This window comes from Euleptes europaea, chromosome 7, assembly GCF_029931775.1.
Source record: "Euleptes europaea isolate rEulEur1 chromosome 7, rEulEur1.hap1, whole genome shotgun sequence".
NCBI lineage: Eukaryota > Metazoa > Chordata > Lepidosauria > Squamata > Sphaerodactylidae > Euleptes > Euleptes europaea.
In genome coordinates, this window is record NC_079318.1 from 91,123,742 (window position 1) to 91,141,310 (window position 17,569).

A 17,569-nucleotide genomic window follows, 5' to 3' on the forward strand; every position below is an offset into this window, starting at 1 on the left:
CGCAACAGCTGTATACAGGACAGAGCTTAGCTGGAGTCATATTGTGAGATCTCAGAGTCCAGCTGGGCTGAACAATAAAGGGGCTTGAAAAACTATGCAGAGTGTGGAGAAGGTGGACCAAGAACCTTTTCTCCAGTAGAACTCCTCAGGGTCAGCCCGTCAAATTGGTCGGCAGGAGATTCAGAGCAAGTCTTGCTAATTCACACAAAGTGTAACCAATTCAGGGAATTCACTATCACAAAGCAGGCAGGATGAACACTGGCTTTAAAAGAGGATTACCACAAATTCATGGAGCAGGAGAGGCCTGTCAGTTGCTATTAATCCCAATAGCTAAATGGGACCCTCCACGTTCAGTGGCAGCGTGTCTCCGAAAACCAGTTGCCGGGGGATAAGGGCAGCCAGTTCCCGCTGTGGGAAACCAGGCTGGATGCCGGAGAATCCTAGAGCCAGAAGGGGCCATACAGGCCATCTATAGTCCAACCACCTGCTAAATGCAGGAGCAGCGTTGAGCATCCCTGCCAGGGTTTGTCCAGCCTCTGCTTAAAAACTGCCAGTGAGGGGGAGAACTCACCACCTCCCTAAGGTAGCCGATTCCACTGTCGAACTACTCTTGCTGTAAAAAACTTTTTCCTAATAGCCAGCCAGTACCTTTCCTCCCGCAATTTAAACCCATTATGGCAAGTCCTCTCCTCTGCTGCCAACAGGAACAGCTCCCTGCCCTCCTCTAAGTGACAGCCCTTCAAATACTTCAGGAGAGCAATCATGGCCCCCCCTCAGCCTCCTCTTCTCCAGACTGAACATTCCCAACTCCCTCAGCCTTTCCTCGTAATGCTTGGTCTCCAGGCCCCCGATCATCCTCTGTCCACATCCTTTTAGAAGTGAGGCCCTTCGGTCTGATCCGGCAGGACTGCTCTTAGGGTCTCTCGCAGCCCTCCTTGGGACACAGAAGGCGTGGCCTTTCCACGGAAATCACTAACCCTCTTCCCCCTTCCTTTATCTCTAGGAATTTTGTGCTGAAGCATCATGTCTTCCTGGTGCGCAACTGGGAGAAGATCCGGCAGAAGCAGGAGGAAGTCAAGCACGCCAGCGACAACCTCCACTCCGCCTCGCTATACACACGCTGGAATGGGATGTGCCGGGACGACGGCAACATTAAATCCGGTGAGGGCTGTGTGGGCTCTCCCCATTGCCATCAGGAGAAGCTCCCTGGACTTTCCTAGGATGTATGGAAATGAGAAAGGGACCGCAGGCTTTGTGGACACTCCACCCCCCCGCCCACCACCACCACAAGTTTCGTTTTCAGTTTGACTCACTGGTTTGTAATCCATTCCCAGCAAATAAATAAGCCACCCACAAATACATTTACTATCCTGGCTGCCCTCGTATACTCGTTCCAAAGGGATAGTCACGGGAGTCTGTGGCAGCAAAAAACAAATAGCAATCTCAAGCGCAGCAGGTACTCGTATTCCCCACTGGTGACCTGCAAGGGGGAAAAAACTTCTGAGGGAGGTCCTTTTCCAGGGGTGGATTCGTTCCAGAGATGGATTCTGAGACCTCATGTATTGCTGACGCAGACCTATCTGTACAGTGCTTGACCCACTCTCCCATCACTAATCCTTCGGTGAACCGGCTTGATTCCCTACTCCTCCACATGAACGGTCTCTATTCGGTGAACCTACAATGATGACCCTTGATTCACAAGCTCTCTTAGAGCTCTTCTCAGCCCCACCGACCTCACAAGGTTGTCTGTTGTGGGGAGAGGAAGGGAAGGCGATTGTAAGCCGTTTTGATTCTCCTTAAAAGGTAGAGAAAATCGGCATGCAAAAACCAACTCTTCTATTTATTTATTTATGTAAAACATTTCTAAGCAGCTTTTCCACCCAGGGCAGCATACAGTAAAAATGTCTTAGTCCCCACTCCTCCACATGAAGCCTGCTGGGTGACCTTGGGCCTGTCACAGTTCTCTCCGAACTCTCTCAGCCCCACCGACCTCACAAGGTGTCTGTTGTGGGGAGAGGAAGGGAAGGAGATTGTAAGCCGCTTTGATTCTCCTTAAAGGTAGAGAAAATTGGGGTATAAAAACAGACTCTTCTTGCTTGCTTGCTTGCTGTGGAGGCAAGTGAGTAACCAGACAAGAGGCCCAAGACCACCCCTTGGTCCCAGAGCACGTTCCGAAGGCACACAATGCAGCAGCCTCACCAAAAATAAGCAGGCCGGGGGGATGTTCTGTTCCTGGTAGGAATCTGCCTGGGAACTTGGTGTGCCTCACCTCAGGAAGAATGGTGGAATGTAAGTGCGTTCCTTTATTTAGAAAATCTCGATGCCCTTTCTCCAGAGACAGGCCTTCAGCGGCTCCCGACGCTAAAAAAAGAGTCGTCAAACCAACACGTGAATGCAGAAGTAAATAAATACTTTCAGGCAATTAGACAAAAAGTGCCCCCCAACTCCGTTGGGCTTCTCGCAGGATATGATATTAGAGCTTGGGAAAACTGAAGCTTTCGCCAAAATTAAAAAGCGCTTGATTATAACAGCACTACCTTTCGTGCTCACCGCGTTTGTTCATCTCAGTTTTTTGGAATACCACAACTACGCGGTTTGCCTGCTTATACTTATTACTTGACAGCTCCTCGTCTTTCTAGAGCCTTTAAACAGAACTAGACTAAATGCTGTCCCCTCTAAGGTTATGCAAGGCAGAATTTTGAATATATCATACCCGAAAGGACCTGTCCTTGCGCTTCTGGCTTTATTGATTCATTAGCTCATTCCCTTTTGGAATGCCATTATTATGAGGAGCTTAGATCACATTACATGTTTCCCCTTTTAATATATAAATCGAATGCCTCTGTGTCCGATATAATGCCTTTTTTATTAAGTGACAGGGACCCCAAGGCTACATTGTCAGTTGCAAGATTTATTTCAGTCCTTTTTATCCCTCAAACACTAGATTTAGAATTACGCTGCTCAAGATCAATTGGATCAAGGAGCTTTTAAGGGATAAAGGAAAAGAGACCGCAGGAGCTCCTGTGGAGCCCTAACAATATATGGAGCTCCACCACCTTTGTTGGCCCCATGGCAGCCCTGTGGCCTTGTGCTCGTTCCTATTTGTTTATTTATTTATTTGTTTTTTCCCAGATTTATAACCTGCCCTCCCTGGCCATGGCCAGGTTCAGGGCGGCTCACAACATTAAAAAACACACTATAACAATACATTAAAACCATAAAATATCATTTCTAAAATTATTAACACTAGGCGCCGTATAATATGGTGCCCACTATAGCAAGGGTGCCAACACCAAGGTAAAGGTCTTCAAACCGGGTCAGCAACCGCCCCCTCCATAATTCTATAGTCAATAAGAGTTGTAAATTAGGGAGGGGGAGGAGGGAGGCCAGCATTGGTATTACCTGCGGCTGTACTCGCCCATAGGCCTGGTGGAATAACCCCGTCTTACAGGCCCTGTGAAACTCTTTCAGGTCCCACAGGGCCCTCATGTTGCTAGGCAGAGCATTCCACCAGGCTGGAGCCAGGGCCGAAAAAGCCCTGGCTCTCATCGAGGACAGGCCCACACTCATAGGGCCGGGGACCACCAACAGATTTTGATCAGCAGAGTGCAGCACTTTTCAGGGGGTGTACCAGGAGAGGGGGTCCCGAAGATACGGCTCAGCCCTTTACTTAATCGGCATAACAAGTCAAAAGCGCAGTTGAAGGTTCAGGTCCTATCAGCTGGGGGTTTTCAATACAGCAGGTTTCATTAAGTCCCCAAAGATCCAGATCACTCGAAGGAGAGGGATGGATGGACTTGTGCTGAAGAGGCATTTCTTTCTCCCCCCCCTTTCCCCCCCCCAGACGTCTTCATGACCCAGTTCTCCGCCCTTCAGACCTCCCGCTCCGTGCGGACACGGCGGCTGGCTGCGGCCGAGGAGAACCTGGAGGTGGCGCGGGCAGCCCGCCTCGCGCAAATCTTCAAGGAGATCTGCGATGGCATCATCTCGTACAAAGGTGATGGCAGCAGAGCACCGAAGGCCAGAGCCGAGCGTTTAGCAGCCTCCAGCATAACAGGGCCGGGTATACAATGGGGCGAGGAGGTGCTGGGGGGAGGGCGGGGGTTTCCGGGTTTCAGCAGCGAGCTCCAGGAGGCTGGTTTCTTCCTTCCTGGTCAGCGTTTCGGTCGAGATTAGGCAGCTCAGCTGTGGGACAGGCTGGCCTCCCTCTCGTCTCCTCTAACTGGGGGCTCCTTCTGTCCCTCACCCATGCTGCCCCCAGTGGCTCTCAGCTACCTTCCCCCCAGTCTTTCTGCTTCCTTAGAATACCTCAAAATGTGCCTACGTTCAGCATCATGAGGAAATGTGGCCACTGGGGTTGGAGGGCCACAACTAGCAGAGGAAGCTGTGTGGGGAGACTGCCTGGGGATGGGAAGGGGCCAGTGGCTGGGAAAAGCTCAGCAGGACCCTCTTGAGGAATAACACTCAGCATGGTGTAGTGGTTAAGAGCGGTGGTTTGGAGCAGCGGACTCTAATCTGGAGAACCAGGGTTGAGTCCCCACTCCTCTTCATGAGCAACAGACACTAATCTGGTGAGCTGGATTTGTTTCCCCACTCCTACACAAGAAGTCAGCGTGGTGTAGTGGTTAAGAGCGGTGGTTTGGAGCGGTGAACGCTAATCTGGAGAACCAGGTTTGATTCCCCACTCCACATGAGCAGCAGATGCTAATCTGGTGAACCGGGTTGGTTTCCCCACTCCTCCACATGAAGCCTGCTGGGTGACCTTGAGCTAGTCACAGCTTTCTTAGAGCTCTCTCAGCCCCACCTACCTCACACCTACCTACAAACTGGATTTGTTTCCCCACTCCTACACATGACAGCTGGGTGACCTTGGGCCAGTCACAGTTCTCTCCAAACTCTCTCAGCCCCACCTACCTCACAGGGTGTCTGTTGTGGGGAGGGGAAGAGAAGGTGATTGTAAACCGGTTTAATTCTTCCTTAAGTGGTAGAGAAAGTCAGCATATAAAAGACAACTCTTCTCCTCCCCCCCCCCCACACATACACACACCTGTTTTTTCCTTTTTATTCCCTCCTTACAGTCTAGGTCCAGCCTGAATAGGCGAGCTTAAACTGAGCTCCTCAGAGCCGGGAAGCTAAGCAGGGTCGGCCCCAGTTAGCACTTGGATGGGAGACCACCAAGGAAGTCCAGGGCAGCTACACAGAGGCAGGCAAACCACCTCTGAACCTCTTCACCGTTGAGCGCCAGCAAATGAGGTTGCCGGAGTCTGTTGCGACTCAATGGCACATCTGTTCATTCATGGACCAGGGTAGAGGGAGATCTAGGCAAGACACAGGCATATAGGCTGGAAGGGTGGGTTCTTCCCCTGCTTCCCGCCAAAAAAATATGCTGCCCAAAAGAGCCACTTGTCCCCAGACCCGAGAGCCTTCCTGCGGTGACAGTTTTTCTCTCCTCCCCTCACAGATTCCTCTCGGCAGACGCTCGCCACTCCGCTGCTGAATCTTCCTCCGAAGAAAAAGTAGGTCTTTGTCCTTGGGGAAGGGGCGGTGGGGAGAGAAGAGCCCCACGGTCTTCCTGGGCTTCTGGTAAGTTGGCTCGCTATCCTGTAGTAACGTGGCACGTTTTCCCCCCCCCCCCCGCCCCCTCCGGTGTCAGGAACGCAGATTACTACGAAAAGATTTCCGACCCCCTCGACCTCACCACCATCGAGAAACAGATCCTGACGGGCTATTACAAGACGGTGGAAGCTTTTGATGGCGACATGCTGAAGGTCTTCCGCAACGCTGAGGTGAGGGCTGAGTCCGGTCGGGGGAGTATTCAGGCCTCTGTCCGCGGATGAAGGAGTGAGTGGGCCGCCCATCTGGCTCACTACACGGGCGAAGATTGTCCCAGTGGGAGGAGCACCCTTCCTGTCCCCCCCGCCCCATTCTGCTCTGACCTCTGCAGTGGCAGAGCTCATGAGGACATCCTGTTCTTTTTCTGCGGCTGGTTTTCCCCCCCCTCTCCCAGTGTGGTGTAGTGGTTAAAGAGTGGTGGATCTGGAGAACTGGGTTTGATTCCCCCGCTCCCCCACTCCTCCACATGACCTGCGGACTTGAATCTGGTGAACCAGGTTGGTTTCCCCACTCTTCCACATGGAGCCAGCTGGGTGACCTTGGCCTAGTCACAGCTTTCTCTAAACTCTCTCTGCCTCACCTACCTCACAAGGTGTCCGTTGTGGGGAGAGGAAGGAAAGGAGATTGTATGCTACTTTGAGACTCCTTTAAAAAAGGTGGAGAAAATCAGCATATAAAAACCAACTCTTTTTCAATAGTCAATTGGAAGTCCTGCTGGGCAAAAGCCCAACCTGGCCCCACCAACTTCCTAAAAACACTTGGTGAACGCCAGAAGAGGTGTTGGCCATGGGCACCATGGCACCCATGGGTGCTAAGTTGGGGACACCTGCTCTAGAGGAATGAATCGTTGCCCTTCCATTTTGCCCTCAGAAATACTACGGCAGGAAATCTCCTATCGGGCGGGACGTCTGCCGGCTTCGGAAGGCGTACTACAATGCCCGCCACGAGGCGGGCGCCCAAATCGACGAGATCGTGGGGGAGACGGCGAGCGAGGCGGACAGCAGCGAGACCTCCATGTGCGAGAAGGAGAGCGGGCACGAGAAAGACGAGGACGTCATCCGGTGCATCTGCGGCTTGTACAAAGACGAAGGGCTCATGATCCAGTGTGACAAGTGCATGGTGAGGCCGCTCAACAACCCTCTTCTATCTCTTCTCGCCCTTGGGTCATGGGCTGAGTTCTTGCTGCACACGACACATGCGCTTAGCCGCACTTGTTTCCGTCGAGAAATACGGTTGAAACCAGTGCGCTGAGTTCCAAATCTTTAAGACAAAGGTACTTCCAGCGAGTCTCAGAAACCACCTTAGAGCTGGAGTTCTCAAATGTGTCCCTAGAGGGCCTCCTTACATCTGTCTTCAAAGATGAATGATGGCACGTTTGCTGGTTCCAGGGCCACCTTGGCTTTTATCCCTTTCCTCGAGGAAACCTAGAAATTACAGCTCCCCCCGTCCATGCAGGAGAGTAATCAGGCAGGGCTTATTCGAGAGCCAGCAAGGTGTAGTGGTTAAGAACAGCGGATTCTAATCTGGAGAACCAGGTTTCCCCACCCCTCCACATGAAGCCAGCTGGGTGACCTTGGGCCAGTCACAGCTCTCTTCGAACTCTCTCAGTCCCACCTACCTCACAAGGTTTCTGTTGTTAACTATCCTATCTATGTTGTCATCAAGGGCACAGATGTTTCGGACGGTACTTTCATCCTGAATTTGAAGCGGTGGAGTCTGATCTGGAGAACCGGGTTTTATTCTCCTCTCCTCCACATGAGCAGCGGAGGCTAATCTGGTGAACTGGATTTGTTTCCCCGCTCTTCCACATGAAGCCAGCTGGGTGACCTTGGGCCAGTCACATTCTCTCAACCCCACCTACCTCACAGGGTGTCTGTTGTGGGGAGGGGAAGGGATTGTCAGCCGGTTTGATTCTTCCTTAAGTGGTAGAGAAAGTCGTCATATAAAAACCAACTCTTGTTGTTGGGAGAGGAAGGGAAGGAGATTGTTAGCCGGTTTGATTCTCCTTAAAAGGTAGAGAAAATCGGCATATAAAAACCAACTCTTCTACTTCTTCTATTCAGCTCCCTCTGAGGGCAGGGCCATCCAGATTTGTATGGGGAGAGCTGACCTGCTCACTGGACAAGGGAGGGGTCTTTAAATCTCCGCTCCGTAGCTATCTTTTGGGCAACGCCCCCCAATAGCTAATTTAAAGCCCGGCTATTCCCCCCTTCCTATCCACACCTTAGTCAGGGCCAGAAGGATGTCCAGTAGTTATCCTGCCGGGTTGAACATGCTCCCCTTGGGACAAGAGCTGGCTCAGTGGTGTTGGAGCCCTTCCCTACCTAAAGGGAGGAACAAATTGTCTGCCATGCCCAGCTTCGCCCAGCAGGGGGCACCCATCCCTCTCTTTCTCCCTGATGACTTCCGGATTGTACCTCCTTTGGGAAAGGGGCCAGGGAGGAACATGCGAAGCAGCCTTATGCTGAGTCCAGCATTTGGTCCACCTTGCCCAGTTCTTACTACTGTGAGTTAACACCAAGGTGTGTGGCTCTTCCAAGCCAACAGGTGCTCTGTCTGTTTTATTTATTTATTAGATTTATAACCCACTCTCTTTCCCGGCCGAGCTCAGAGTGGCTAACAATCATTGGATAAGTCAATATCAATATATAAAATTTGAATAGAAAATCACATAGTTAAAAACCAATAAAATTTAACAATAAACCAATAAAAAACTCTTTGAACCAATTGGCACGCATTAATAGCACACTGCGGCTATAGGGAGCCGGGGGGGTGGGAGCAATCCGGCCCCACCAAGAATCAATGGAGTAAAGTAAGCACAGAGGAGGTGGGCAGGGAGGCCAGCTATGATATAATATATACCGTTGCTGTCTTCAATCGTAGGCCGGGCGGAACTGCATTATTGCCCGCCTGCAAGCTTGCTCACTCTAGCCAGAAAAACTTGCACAGCTCTTTCAAATGTTTTCATGGTGCTCTGCTTTTCTTTATTCTTTCCCCTCCTTTTAAAATATCCAGCCAGATGAAGAATTCTGGAGAGCGCAGAAGCTTGCGCACTGCATTGTGTTATTTTTTGGTTTGTTCTAATAAAGGGCCAGTACAATTGGTTCTAATAAAGGGCTACATGGCCAACACAGCTACCTGCAACCTCTTGTCATTTCCATTCTGATGTTCATGGAGGGGATGGATTTCCCGTACCACATTTTCTGATCTGCTCGTTTCCCCCAACAGGTTTGGCAGCACTGCGACTGCATGGGAGTGAACTCTGACGTCGAACACTACTTGTGCGAGCAGTGTGAACCTCGCACGGTGGACCGGGTAAGCAATCTCCAGTTGTCTAAATAGAAGGTGATTGGATAGCCTGATGCTTGCCTCCTCTTTTTGCACAAGAAGAGCTGGAGGGGTAAACTCCTCTGCGTTTTCAGCATCTCCTCTCAAGGAATCCTGGGATTTGTGGTTCTGTAGCCATTGGAATTCTCAGGGCCCTCGCAAAACTACAATCCCCATGGTTCCTTGGGGGAGTACATTGGTTTCACTGGTGTAAAGGCAGTGTATCCTTACTTAGCAGAAAGGAAGATAAAAGCGTGGCTTTCCTGTCCTTTCACCCTCCTGTCATGCATTGTGGGGTCTTGGGGCCTTGACTGATTCTGCAGCTAACGTCTGTCCAGATATTTTCGGTGCCTCTTTTGTATCCGGCCGGACTTCCATGGGGTGATACCTTTTAAACTCTTTGCTCTTTCTTTCTCAGGAGGTACCTATGATTCCCCGACCTCATTATGCCCAGCACGGTTGCGTTTATTTCATCTGTCTTTTACGGGATGACCTCTTGCTTCGCCAAGGTAGGCGTCTGTCTCTTTGGGATTCCGTGAAAGGTTACCCCAAAGGACCTCTGAATATCTGCCAAAGCCCTTGAGCTTTGCACGCTTAATGACAGGAGTCTTAAAATTAAGACACGTGTGTATTCTCCTCATCCCCCTTCAGACCACTGGTCTGTAGCCCAGCACCATCTACCCTGACTGCTAACAGTTCTCCAAGTGGTGGTTCCGGTCACCTGCTGCCTGAGAAGGGGAGGGGCTGTGGCTCAGTGGCAGAGCCTCTGGTTGGCATGCAGAAGGTCCCAGGTTCAATCCCTGGCATCTCCTGTTAAAGGGCCCGGGCAGGCAGGTGATGTGAAAGACCCCTGCCTGAGACCCTGGAGAGTAGCTGCCGGTCTGAATAGACAATACTGACTTTGATGGAGCAAGGGACTGATTCACTATAAGGCAGCTTCATGTGTTCATGTTCGAGAATGCCTTTTAACTGGCGATATAGGGATTGAGCCTGAGACTTCTTCCATAAATATAAAGCATTAGCTCTGGTTTGTGATCCGTGGCTCCTCCTTGTAAGTACCTCCACAACCCTGAAAGCGAAAAACCTGTTAGGCTGTGTTTAATAGTCCTAGAACATCATGATTATTAGAAGAATTCTTGCAAAGGAATACGAGGCACGCAAGTGGACACAAATTCGTGTGTACTAACCGCCTATTCTGGTAGAGACCCATTTTATTTATGATTCGTGCCCCTCCCCCTTTCCCGGCCAGGCTAGGCTCAGAACGGCTAACATTCGCCGTAATAATCCAGCAGATCTCATATAAAAAATTGAATACAACATAAAGCCATGTGTGCGCTTGGGTCAGCCCAGCCATCCCTACTGACCCTTCCAGTCTATCTCTGGCTTTAGCCAGAAGTCGGGATTTTTATGAAGCTGCCCCTCTCCATCCCCTGGAGGCAAATTTGGGAGAATCCCACCTCCCTTTTGAAATTTTTGGGGTGATTTTAGAAAGTTTGCAAATCAGGCTGTTCTGGTCTTGACATTGTGGTTGAGTGGATGTTGGAAAAGGGTGACTGTGACTAACAGGGTGAATTTTTGTCATTTTGTCATTCTTCAAATGGCAATCTCCTCAAAAAGAAGAACCCAGGCTATTAGAATGATAGTGTTCTAGCAAAAACAACCTATATAATCTTAATCGTTTCAATAGCAAAGTTGCAAGTTCTGTGGTTACTCCTGGATGAACCTGAGGGGGGGGAAATCCATGTGCACCTTCTGAGGAGGAAATCTTCTAAACAGGAACAACCAACCAGTAACCTGTAAAGAAAAGAAAACAACTTTACACATGGACATGTCTGGAAAAAACAACAGTAGATATGGACGCTTACCTTAAGAAGTAATAGTGATATGGTTTATGGACTTTACTTGTTACATATGGAGACTGTACCCTCTGACCTTGAGATTTTGTATGACAACTGATCTGTTGCATGGTATTTGTATTCCATATAGGTGGGAGATTTTGTAGGTATAGTATTGAGTTGGTTTATGTCTAGCGTTGTAGTTATAGTAAGTATATAGAGTGTAGGAATATCACCATTAAATATGCAACCTTGATATGGAAATTTGGTAAAGATTATAATAAGTTGTTTTTGCTAGAACACAAGCCCTGGAGGTTGGCAACCACAATTTCAGTCCAGGGAAGACCTTGAGATTCGTTTCTCCCCTTCTCAGGCAGCATTCTTTTCTCCAGGCAATTCCTGGAGGGTGGCAACAAATAATTTTTTCTCCAGGCCAGCCCTGGAGGTTGGGAACTGGAAAAATTTTTCCCCCTCAGGTTCATCCAGGAGGGTGGTAACCACAGAACTAGCAACTCTGATACTGAAACTTGATTAAGATTATATCGATTGTTTTTGCTAGAACCCCATTCTTCAAATGGCAACAACTGTCTGTTTTACATTTTTCACATCGACTGCCCTGAGTTTGTCAGAATGGCAAGATGTAATCCCAAACATGCTTTCCCCGATCCGTTCTCTGTTCATTAAGGTTTCGCAAATGTTTTCTGCTGTGTCGAAACGATTTGTTCTGTCGGCAGGAGACTGCGTGTACCTGATGAGAGACAGCCGGAGGACCCCGGACGGCCACCCAGTCCGGCAGTCGTATCGCCTGCTGTCCCACATCAACCGGGACAGGCTTGACATCTTCCGCATTGAAAAACTCTGGAAAAATGAAAAGTAAGCTCAAGGCTGAACTATTCTTACAGGTTTCCCATTGCGAGACTTCTTTGCCTCTGTTTTTAGTCTTGTGCAGAGGTGATATTTATGGATATTGAAGTTGGAAAATAAACAAAGACAGGAGAAAAACTGATTCCTTTGAAATGAGGTGTTGGAGGAGATTTTACAGATACCGTGGACTGCCAGAAAGACAAATTGGCGGGTTCGAGATCAAATCAAGCCCGAAATCTCCCTAGAAGCTTAAATGACTAGACTGAGGCTATCATACTTTGGTCACATTATGAGAAGACAAGAGTTGCTGGGAAAGACAATCATGCTAGGAAATGTTGAAGGCAGCAGGAAAAGAGGAAGACCCAACGTGAGATGGATTGACTCAACAAAGGAATCCACGGTCCTCCGGTTGCAAGACCTGAACAAGGCTGTTAACGACAGGTTGTTCATTCATAGGTCAGAAATGACTTGACAGCGCGTAACACACACATACCAGTAGCATTGGGGTATCCTTGGGGAGTAACGCTGAAGGACATTCCCAGACTTCTTCCTTCAAACACTGAGAGCCTCAAGAGGCAGCCGATCACAAAACTGTACGGTTTTTCTTTCTTTCCATGGGCAGGCTGACCAGCTGGCTGGTTTACACCCCCTCCCTTTCCTGCCAGTAATCTTTTGTTCTTGTCCTTGTCTCCTGTTGGTTTCTTTCCTATCTTTTGAAAACGATCTTTTTCTCATTGTGTCTTTCCCCTAGTACCCACTGAGGTGGTCAGCCTGGGTCTGGAATCTACCCCTTCAAAATGCAGGTGGGGGTTCACGTAGCTGAATGTACCATTTAAAGAAAAATCTCTCCTGCCCTTATAAATCTAGCAAGGAGGTGGCTAGGTTTGAATCTCTCTCCCTGAATATTCACTGTGTAGGAATGTGCGTCTGTGTTAAATGCCGTCAAGTTGCTTCCGACTTATGGTGACCCTGTGAATCAGCATCCTCCAAAATGTCCTGTCCTTAACAGCCTTGCTCAGGTCTTGCCAACTGAGGGCTGTGGCTTCCTTGATGGAATCAATCCATCTCATGTTGGGTCTTCCTCTTTTCCTGCTGCCTTCCATCCTTCCTAGCATGATTGTCTTTTCCTGTGACTCTGAAGTTGTACAGCTCGGGCATAGGTTGATCCCGCTCAATGAAAACTAGGTCTGTCTTTCCCTATGGAGAACATTGCATTTTGACTTTCTTCTACATATGTTTGTGCTTCGCGTATGTGCTGCTAGAATATGGGGGCACAGATCAGTCAGGTGTGAAGAACTGAACCCTACTGCAATGTCCAGGTTTGGGGCACAGCCTCTCAGAACGTTCTGACATCCCACCCACCCCCCACCCCCACGCACACATGCATGCACATTTTTCTGGAATTCTGTGCACAAAACCCTCCCGCCTTTCTGGGTCCTTGAATCCCACACTTGCAATTCCAGTTGTTTATTCAAAACAGGCACATTTGCATGCCGATGTAATTTGCATGGTTGCAGGCATTCACGTGGGCTGAGGCTGCATTCAGCTGAATACCTAATACTTTCTTTGACCGCTTTAATTCCCGGCTTCCATTAGGAGTGTTCAGACCCGTTTATGGAAGCTGCTGATGCCTCCCCCCCCCAAGAGATTTTCTCTGCTGTGAATAAATACGAGCTAGTTTCTAAGTAGGAAAGGTGTCAGAGCTTCACAAATAGCACTGATTGCTGTGCTCGAAGCTGTATTCTGTGCTTTTGCTGCGTGATCATGATGCCTGTGACCATCAGTATGGTGAAAAGGGGGCACCCTTCATTTGAGCGGGAGGTCTGAAACATGATAGGAGGCGTTGTCAAGTTGCAGCCGATTCACGGCAATCTCGTAGGGTTCCAAGGCAAGAGATGGTTTGTCATTGCCTGCCTCTGCATAGCAACCCTGGACTTCCTTGGTAATCTCCCATTCAAGTACTCACCAGGGCCAACCCTGGACTTCCTTGGTGGTCTCCCATCCAGGTACTTGTCAGGGCCAACCCTGGACTTCCTTGGTGGTATCCCATCCAAGTACCCACCAGGGCCAACCCTGGACTAGCTTGGTGGTGTCCCATCCAAGTACTCACCAGGGCCAACCCTGGACTGCCTTGGTCTCCCATTCAGGTACTCACCAGGGCCAACCCTGGACTTCCTTGGTGGTCTCCCATCCAAGTACTCACCAGGGCCAACCCTGGACTTCCTTGGTGGTCTCCCATCCAAGTACCCACCAGGGCCAACCCTGGACTAGCTTGGTGGTCTCCCATCCAAGTACTCACCAGGGCCAACCCTGGACTGCCTTGGTCTCCCATTCAAGCACTCACCAGGCCAACCCTGGACTTCCTTGGTGGTCTCCCATCCAAGTACGCACCAGGGCCAACCCTGGACTTCCTTGGTGGTCTTCCATCCAAGTACTCACCAGGGCCAACCCTGGACTTCCTTGGTGGTCTCCCATCCAGGTACTCACAAGGGCCAACCCTGGACTTCCTTGGTGGTCTCTCATCCAGGTACTCGCCAGGGCCAACCCTGGACTTCCTTGGTGGTCTCCAAGGGCCGACCCTGCTTCGCTTTCGAGATCTGACAAGATCGGGCTGGCCTTGGCCATCAAGGTCAGGGCGTCTGTAACGTAACTCTGTGGAAAATAGACTTTCTTCCTCTCTTTCGTTTTCCCGCAGAGAGGAGCGGTTCGCATTTGGCCACCACTATTTCCGTCCACACGAAACACACCACTCCCCTTCCCGCAAGTTCTACCACAACGAGCTGTTCCGGGTGCCGCTGTACGAGATCATCCCCTTGGAGGCGGTGGTGGGGAACTGCTGCGTGCTGGACCTCTACACCTATTGCAAAGGCGAGTCGGCATCCCCCCCCCCCGGGGCGCAGAGCCAGCTTGTTTTACTCTTATCCGTTACTCCCAGATTCTGACTTTCTTCCTTGGGGCTCAGCAAAGCGGGCATGCTTAAGGTTCCCAGGCAGTCAACCTCCCATCCAGGCCCTGACCAAAGCAAGCCCTGCTTAATCTTGAACAAAGCATAGTGTGGCTTCATCATGTGGCTTCAGATCCCGCCCTTAGAGAGTTTCTTTCTCTGCTCTGAACCAAGGAATTCTCAAATTCTCTGCCGGCACTAGAGAAAGAAAGTAACACAGTAGCCACAGGCTTGCCTGAAGAGAAGGGGAGGGACCGTGGCTCAGTGGTAGAGCATCTGCTTGGCGTGCAGAGGGTCCCAGGTTCAATCCCTGGCATCTCCAGTTAAAGGGACCAGGCAAGGAGGTGATGGGAAAGACCCCTGCCTGAGACCCTGGAGAGCCGCTGCCATTCTGAGTAGACAACACTGACTTTGATGGACCAAGGTCTGATTCAGTATATGGCAGCTTCATGTGTTCAAGGCTGTATGGTTCACTGCGCTGGCCTTGCTTTGTTTCCGCTGGCATGAATCATTCACTCATTACCAACGCAGGGATACAACAGAATTATCTGCCTTTAGAGGAGGCTGCCAATTGTGTTTCTGGGCGAGTCACTGTTCTGAGCTTACCTTCTTCCAGTCAACTTTTTTTGTGCGGGGGAGCTAATTGGGTAGTCAGTCACGATGCTGATCCATGGGAGAATAAACTGTGCCCCCAGAGGAGGTACACTTGGATTTGCGCAGAAACTCAAGTGATAGGCTCCTCCAAAGCAAGCCTGTTATTCTCGTATTCTAAAAGACTGTAAATCTTTTTCAAGCATTAAGAGCAAAGTTTTCCTCCGAATTTAATTCAGATTGACAGAAGCATGCACTCATCTAATGCCTTTGTGTCTGATATAATGCCTTTTTTTTACTAAGCGATAGGGATCCCAGGGCTACAGTGCCAGTGGCAAGTTTCATCTCAGTCCTTATATCCCTCAGACATTAGATTGATAACTGCGCTGCTGAAGATCCATGGATCAAGGAGCTCCTAAGGGGGAAAGGAAAGCAAAGCAAAGGAAAAGCATGCACTCAGCTCTGAGCACATTAGAACAATTAACATCCAAAGTCCCAAACATTTGCAAGAGTACCTAGTGTCTTTGTTAAAACTCCATTGGCCTCCTGTGGGATTGCAGATCCCAGCTCTGGGAAAGGCAGATCCCAGCTCTGGGAAAGGACAGCTTTGGAACAAATAGCTCGACGCCTTCGAGGGAGGAGGGCTGTTCCTTCTCCATCCGTGCAGGAAGGTATCCTTAGGTGGGCCATTCTTCCTGCTCTCTCCGTGGGAAGGGTGCATGCTGGGCAACTCCCCATGGCTTCTTTCCGTAGGGTTCTACCCACCCCGTTCCTCCCATGTTAACTCACATTGAGCCGGTTGTCTTGCCCCGGGATGAGCAGGAAGAATGGCCCGCCTAAGGATACCTTCCTGCATGGATGGAGAAGGAACCGCCCTCCTCCCTCAAAGGCATCGAGCTACGTGTTCCAAAGCTGTCCTTTCCCAGAGCAGGGCAGGGCGGGAGACCCAGAAGTTAGCTGCCCGCTCCTCTTTCGGCTTGGTCCAGGGCAGGGGATGCTTCTGGGGGATCCGGCTGTTTGCCTTGTTGCCAACATAGCAAGATTTCCCCTTCTGGTCATCCACAAGAACATAACAAAGCTGGATCAGACCAAGGCCCACCTAGTCCAGCAATCTGCTCACGCAGTGGCCGACCAGGGGCCTCTAGGAAGCCCACAAACAAGACGACTGCAGCAGCACTATCCTGCCTGTGTTCCACACACCTAATATAATAGGTATGCACCTATTATATTATAGCACCTAATATAATACGCATGAGGAAAGAGGACCGTTTGGATTTCGTTGCTAGCCATCGATTGAGTGTAAGCTGCCTTGAAGGCTGAGTAGAGAGATGTAGGTGTTTAAATAACAAATAGATTCTCGAGTAAAATAAGCATGTATACCCTTGATGGCCGGTGGCTATTAGCTACATGGCACCCTCTCTACATGCTCAGGCGGGGGCTGAAGGTAGAACCAGCTTACCTTTGGGGAATTAGCCAGGGAAGGAGACAGAAGGCTGATTTCTTGCACTTGGCTGTCAAGGATTCTTGTGCCTGGGAAGAGTCCCCTAAGAACACCTTTGCTGTCTGAACATCAGATTCTTTCAGGTGCTTAGCTGTGTTGGTCTGCAGTAGAAGACCAAGATTTGAGTCCCAATAGCACCAACAAGATTTTCCGGGGTATAAGCTTTCGAGAGTCAAAGTTCCCTTCGTCAAAGCTTGTACCCCCAAAATCTTGTGGGTCTCTAAGGTGCTACTGGATTCGAATCTAGCGATAGTTTTGTGGCTGGCTCCGCCTCCTGCGGCAGCCCTTTTGTTGTTGCGCCCATCGTGCCGTGTCAGGATTCCAAATGTGCCCGCAAGCTCAAAAAAGTCAGAGACCACTGCTGTAAAGAATGAATAGTTGTACTCAAGTGCTGCATGTTCTTCCCTGAAAACACTCTCCACTTTCCTTCCCCCCCCCCCCCACAACTGCAGGACGGCCAAAAGGGGTGAAGGAGCAGGACGTGTACATCTGCGACTACCGCCTCGACAAATCGGCCCACCTCTTCTACAAGATCCACCGCAACCGCTACCCTGTGTGCACCAAGTCCTATGCCTTCGACCACTTTCCTAAAAGGCTCACTCCGAAGAGAGACTTCTCGGTGAGGGCTCCCCAGATCCAGTGCCCCGTGAATGCCGCAGCAGCCCCCCAGGCATTCTTTGGCATGGAGAATCCAGTCTCCTGTACCTGAAAAGGGGGAACGAAACCAAGTTTCTAGCCCTTAAGACTGTGAGACTGCCAATGAAAGTCATGCAAGTTTAATCAGGGGACTAGAGCAACAGCCCCATGAGGAGCGGTTAAAACGCTCAGGGCTGTTTAGCTTGGAAAGAGGGCGGTTAAGGGGAGACATGACAGAGGTCTATAAAATTATGCATA

At 50.0% G+C, this 17,569-nt stretch overlaps 1 protein-coding gene across 1 annotated transcript in view; it reads left to right on the forward strand.

The window, feature by feature from the left end:
• ASH1L (ASH1 like histone lysine methyltransferase) overlaps nt 1-17,569 on the forward strand; it is a 93,900-nt gene that overhangs the window by 70,624 nt on the left and 5,707 nt on the right. Inside the window, exons 15-24 of the mRNA XM_056853708.1 lie at nt 1,004-1,161; nt 3,845-3,997; nt 5,462-5,516; nt 5,654-5,786; nt 6,484-6,732; nt 8,842-8,928; nt 9,359-9,449; nt 11,510-11,648; nt 14,335-14,507; nt 17,128-17,294. Of these exons, the coding sequence (XP_056709686.1) occupies nt 1,004-1,161; nt 3,845-3,997; nt 5,462-5,516; nt 5,654-5,786; nt 6,484-6,732; nt 8,842-8,928; nt 9,359-9,449; nt 11,510-11,648; nt 14,335-14,507; nt 17,128-17,294 (1,405 nt within the window). The remainder of the gene's footprint in view (nt 1-1,003; nt 1,162-3,844; nt 3,998-5,461; nt 5,517-5,653; nt 5,787-6,483; nt 6,733-8,841; nt 8,929-9,358; nt 9,450-11,509; nt 11,649-14,334; nt 14,508-17,127; nt 17,295-17,569) is intronic.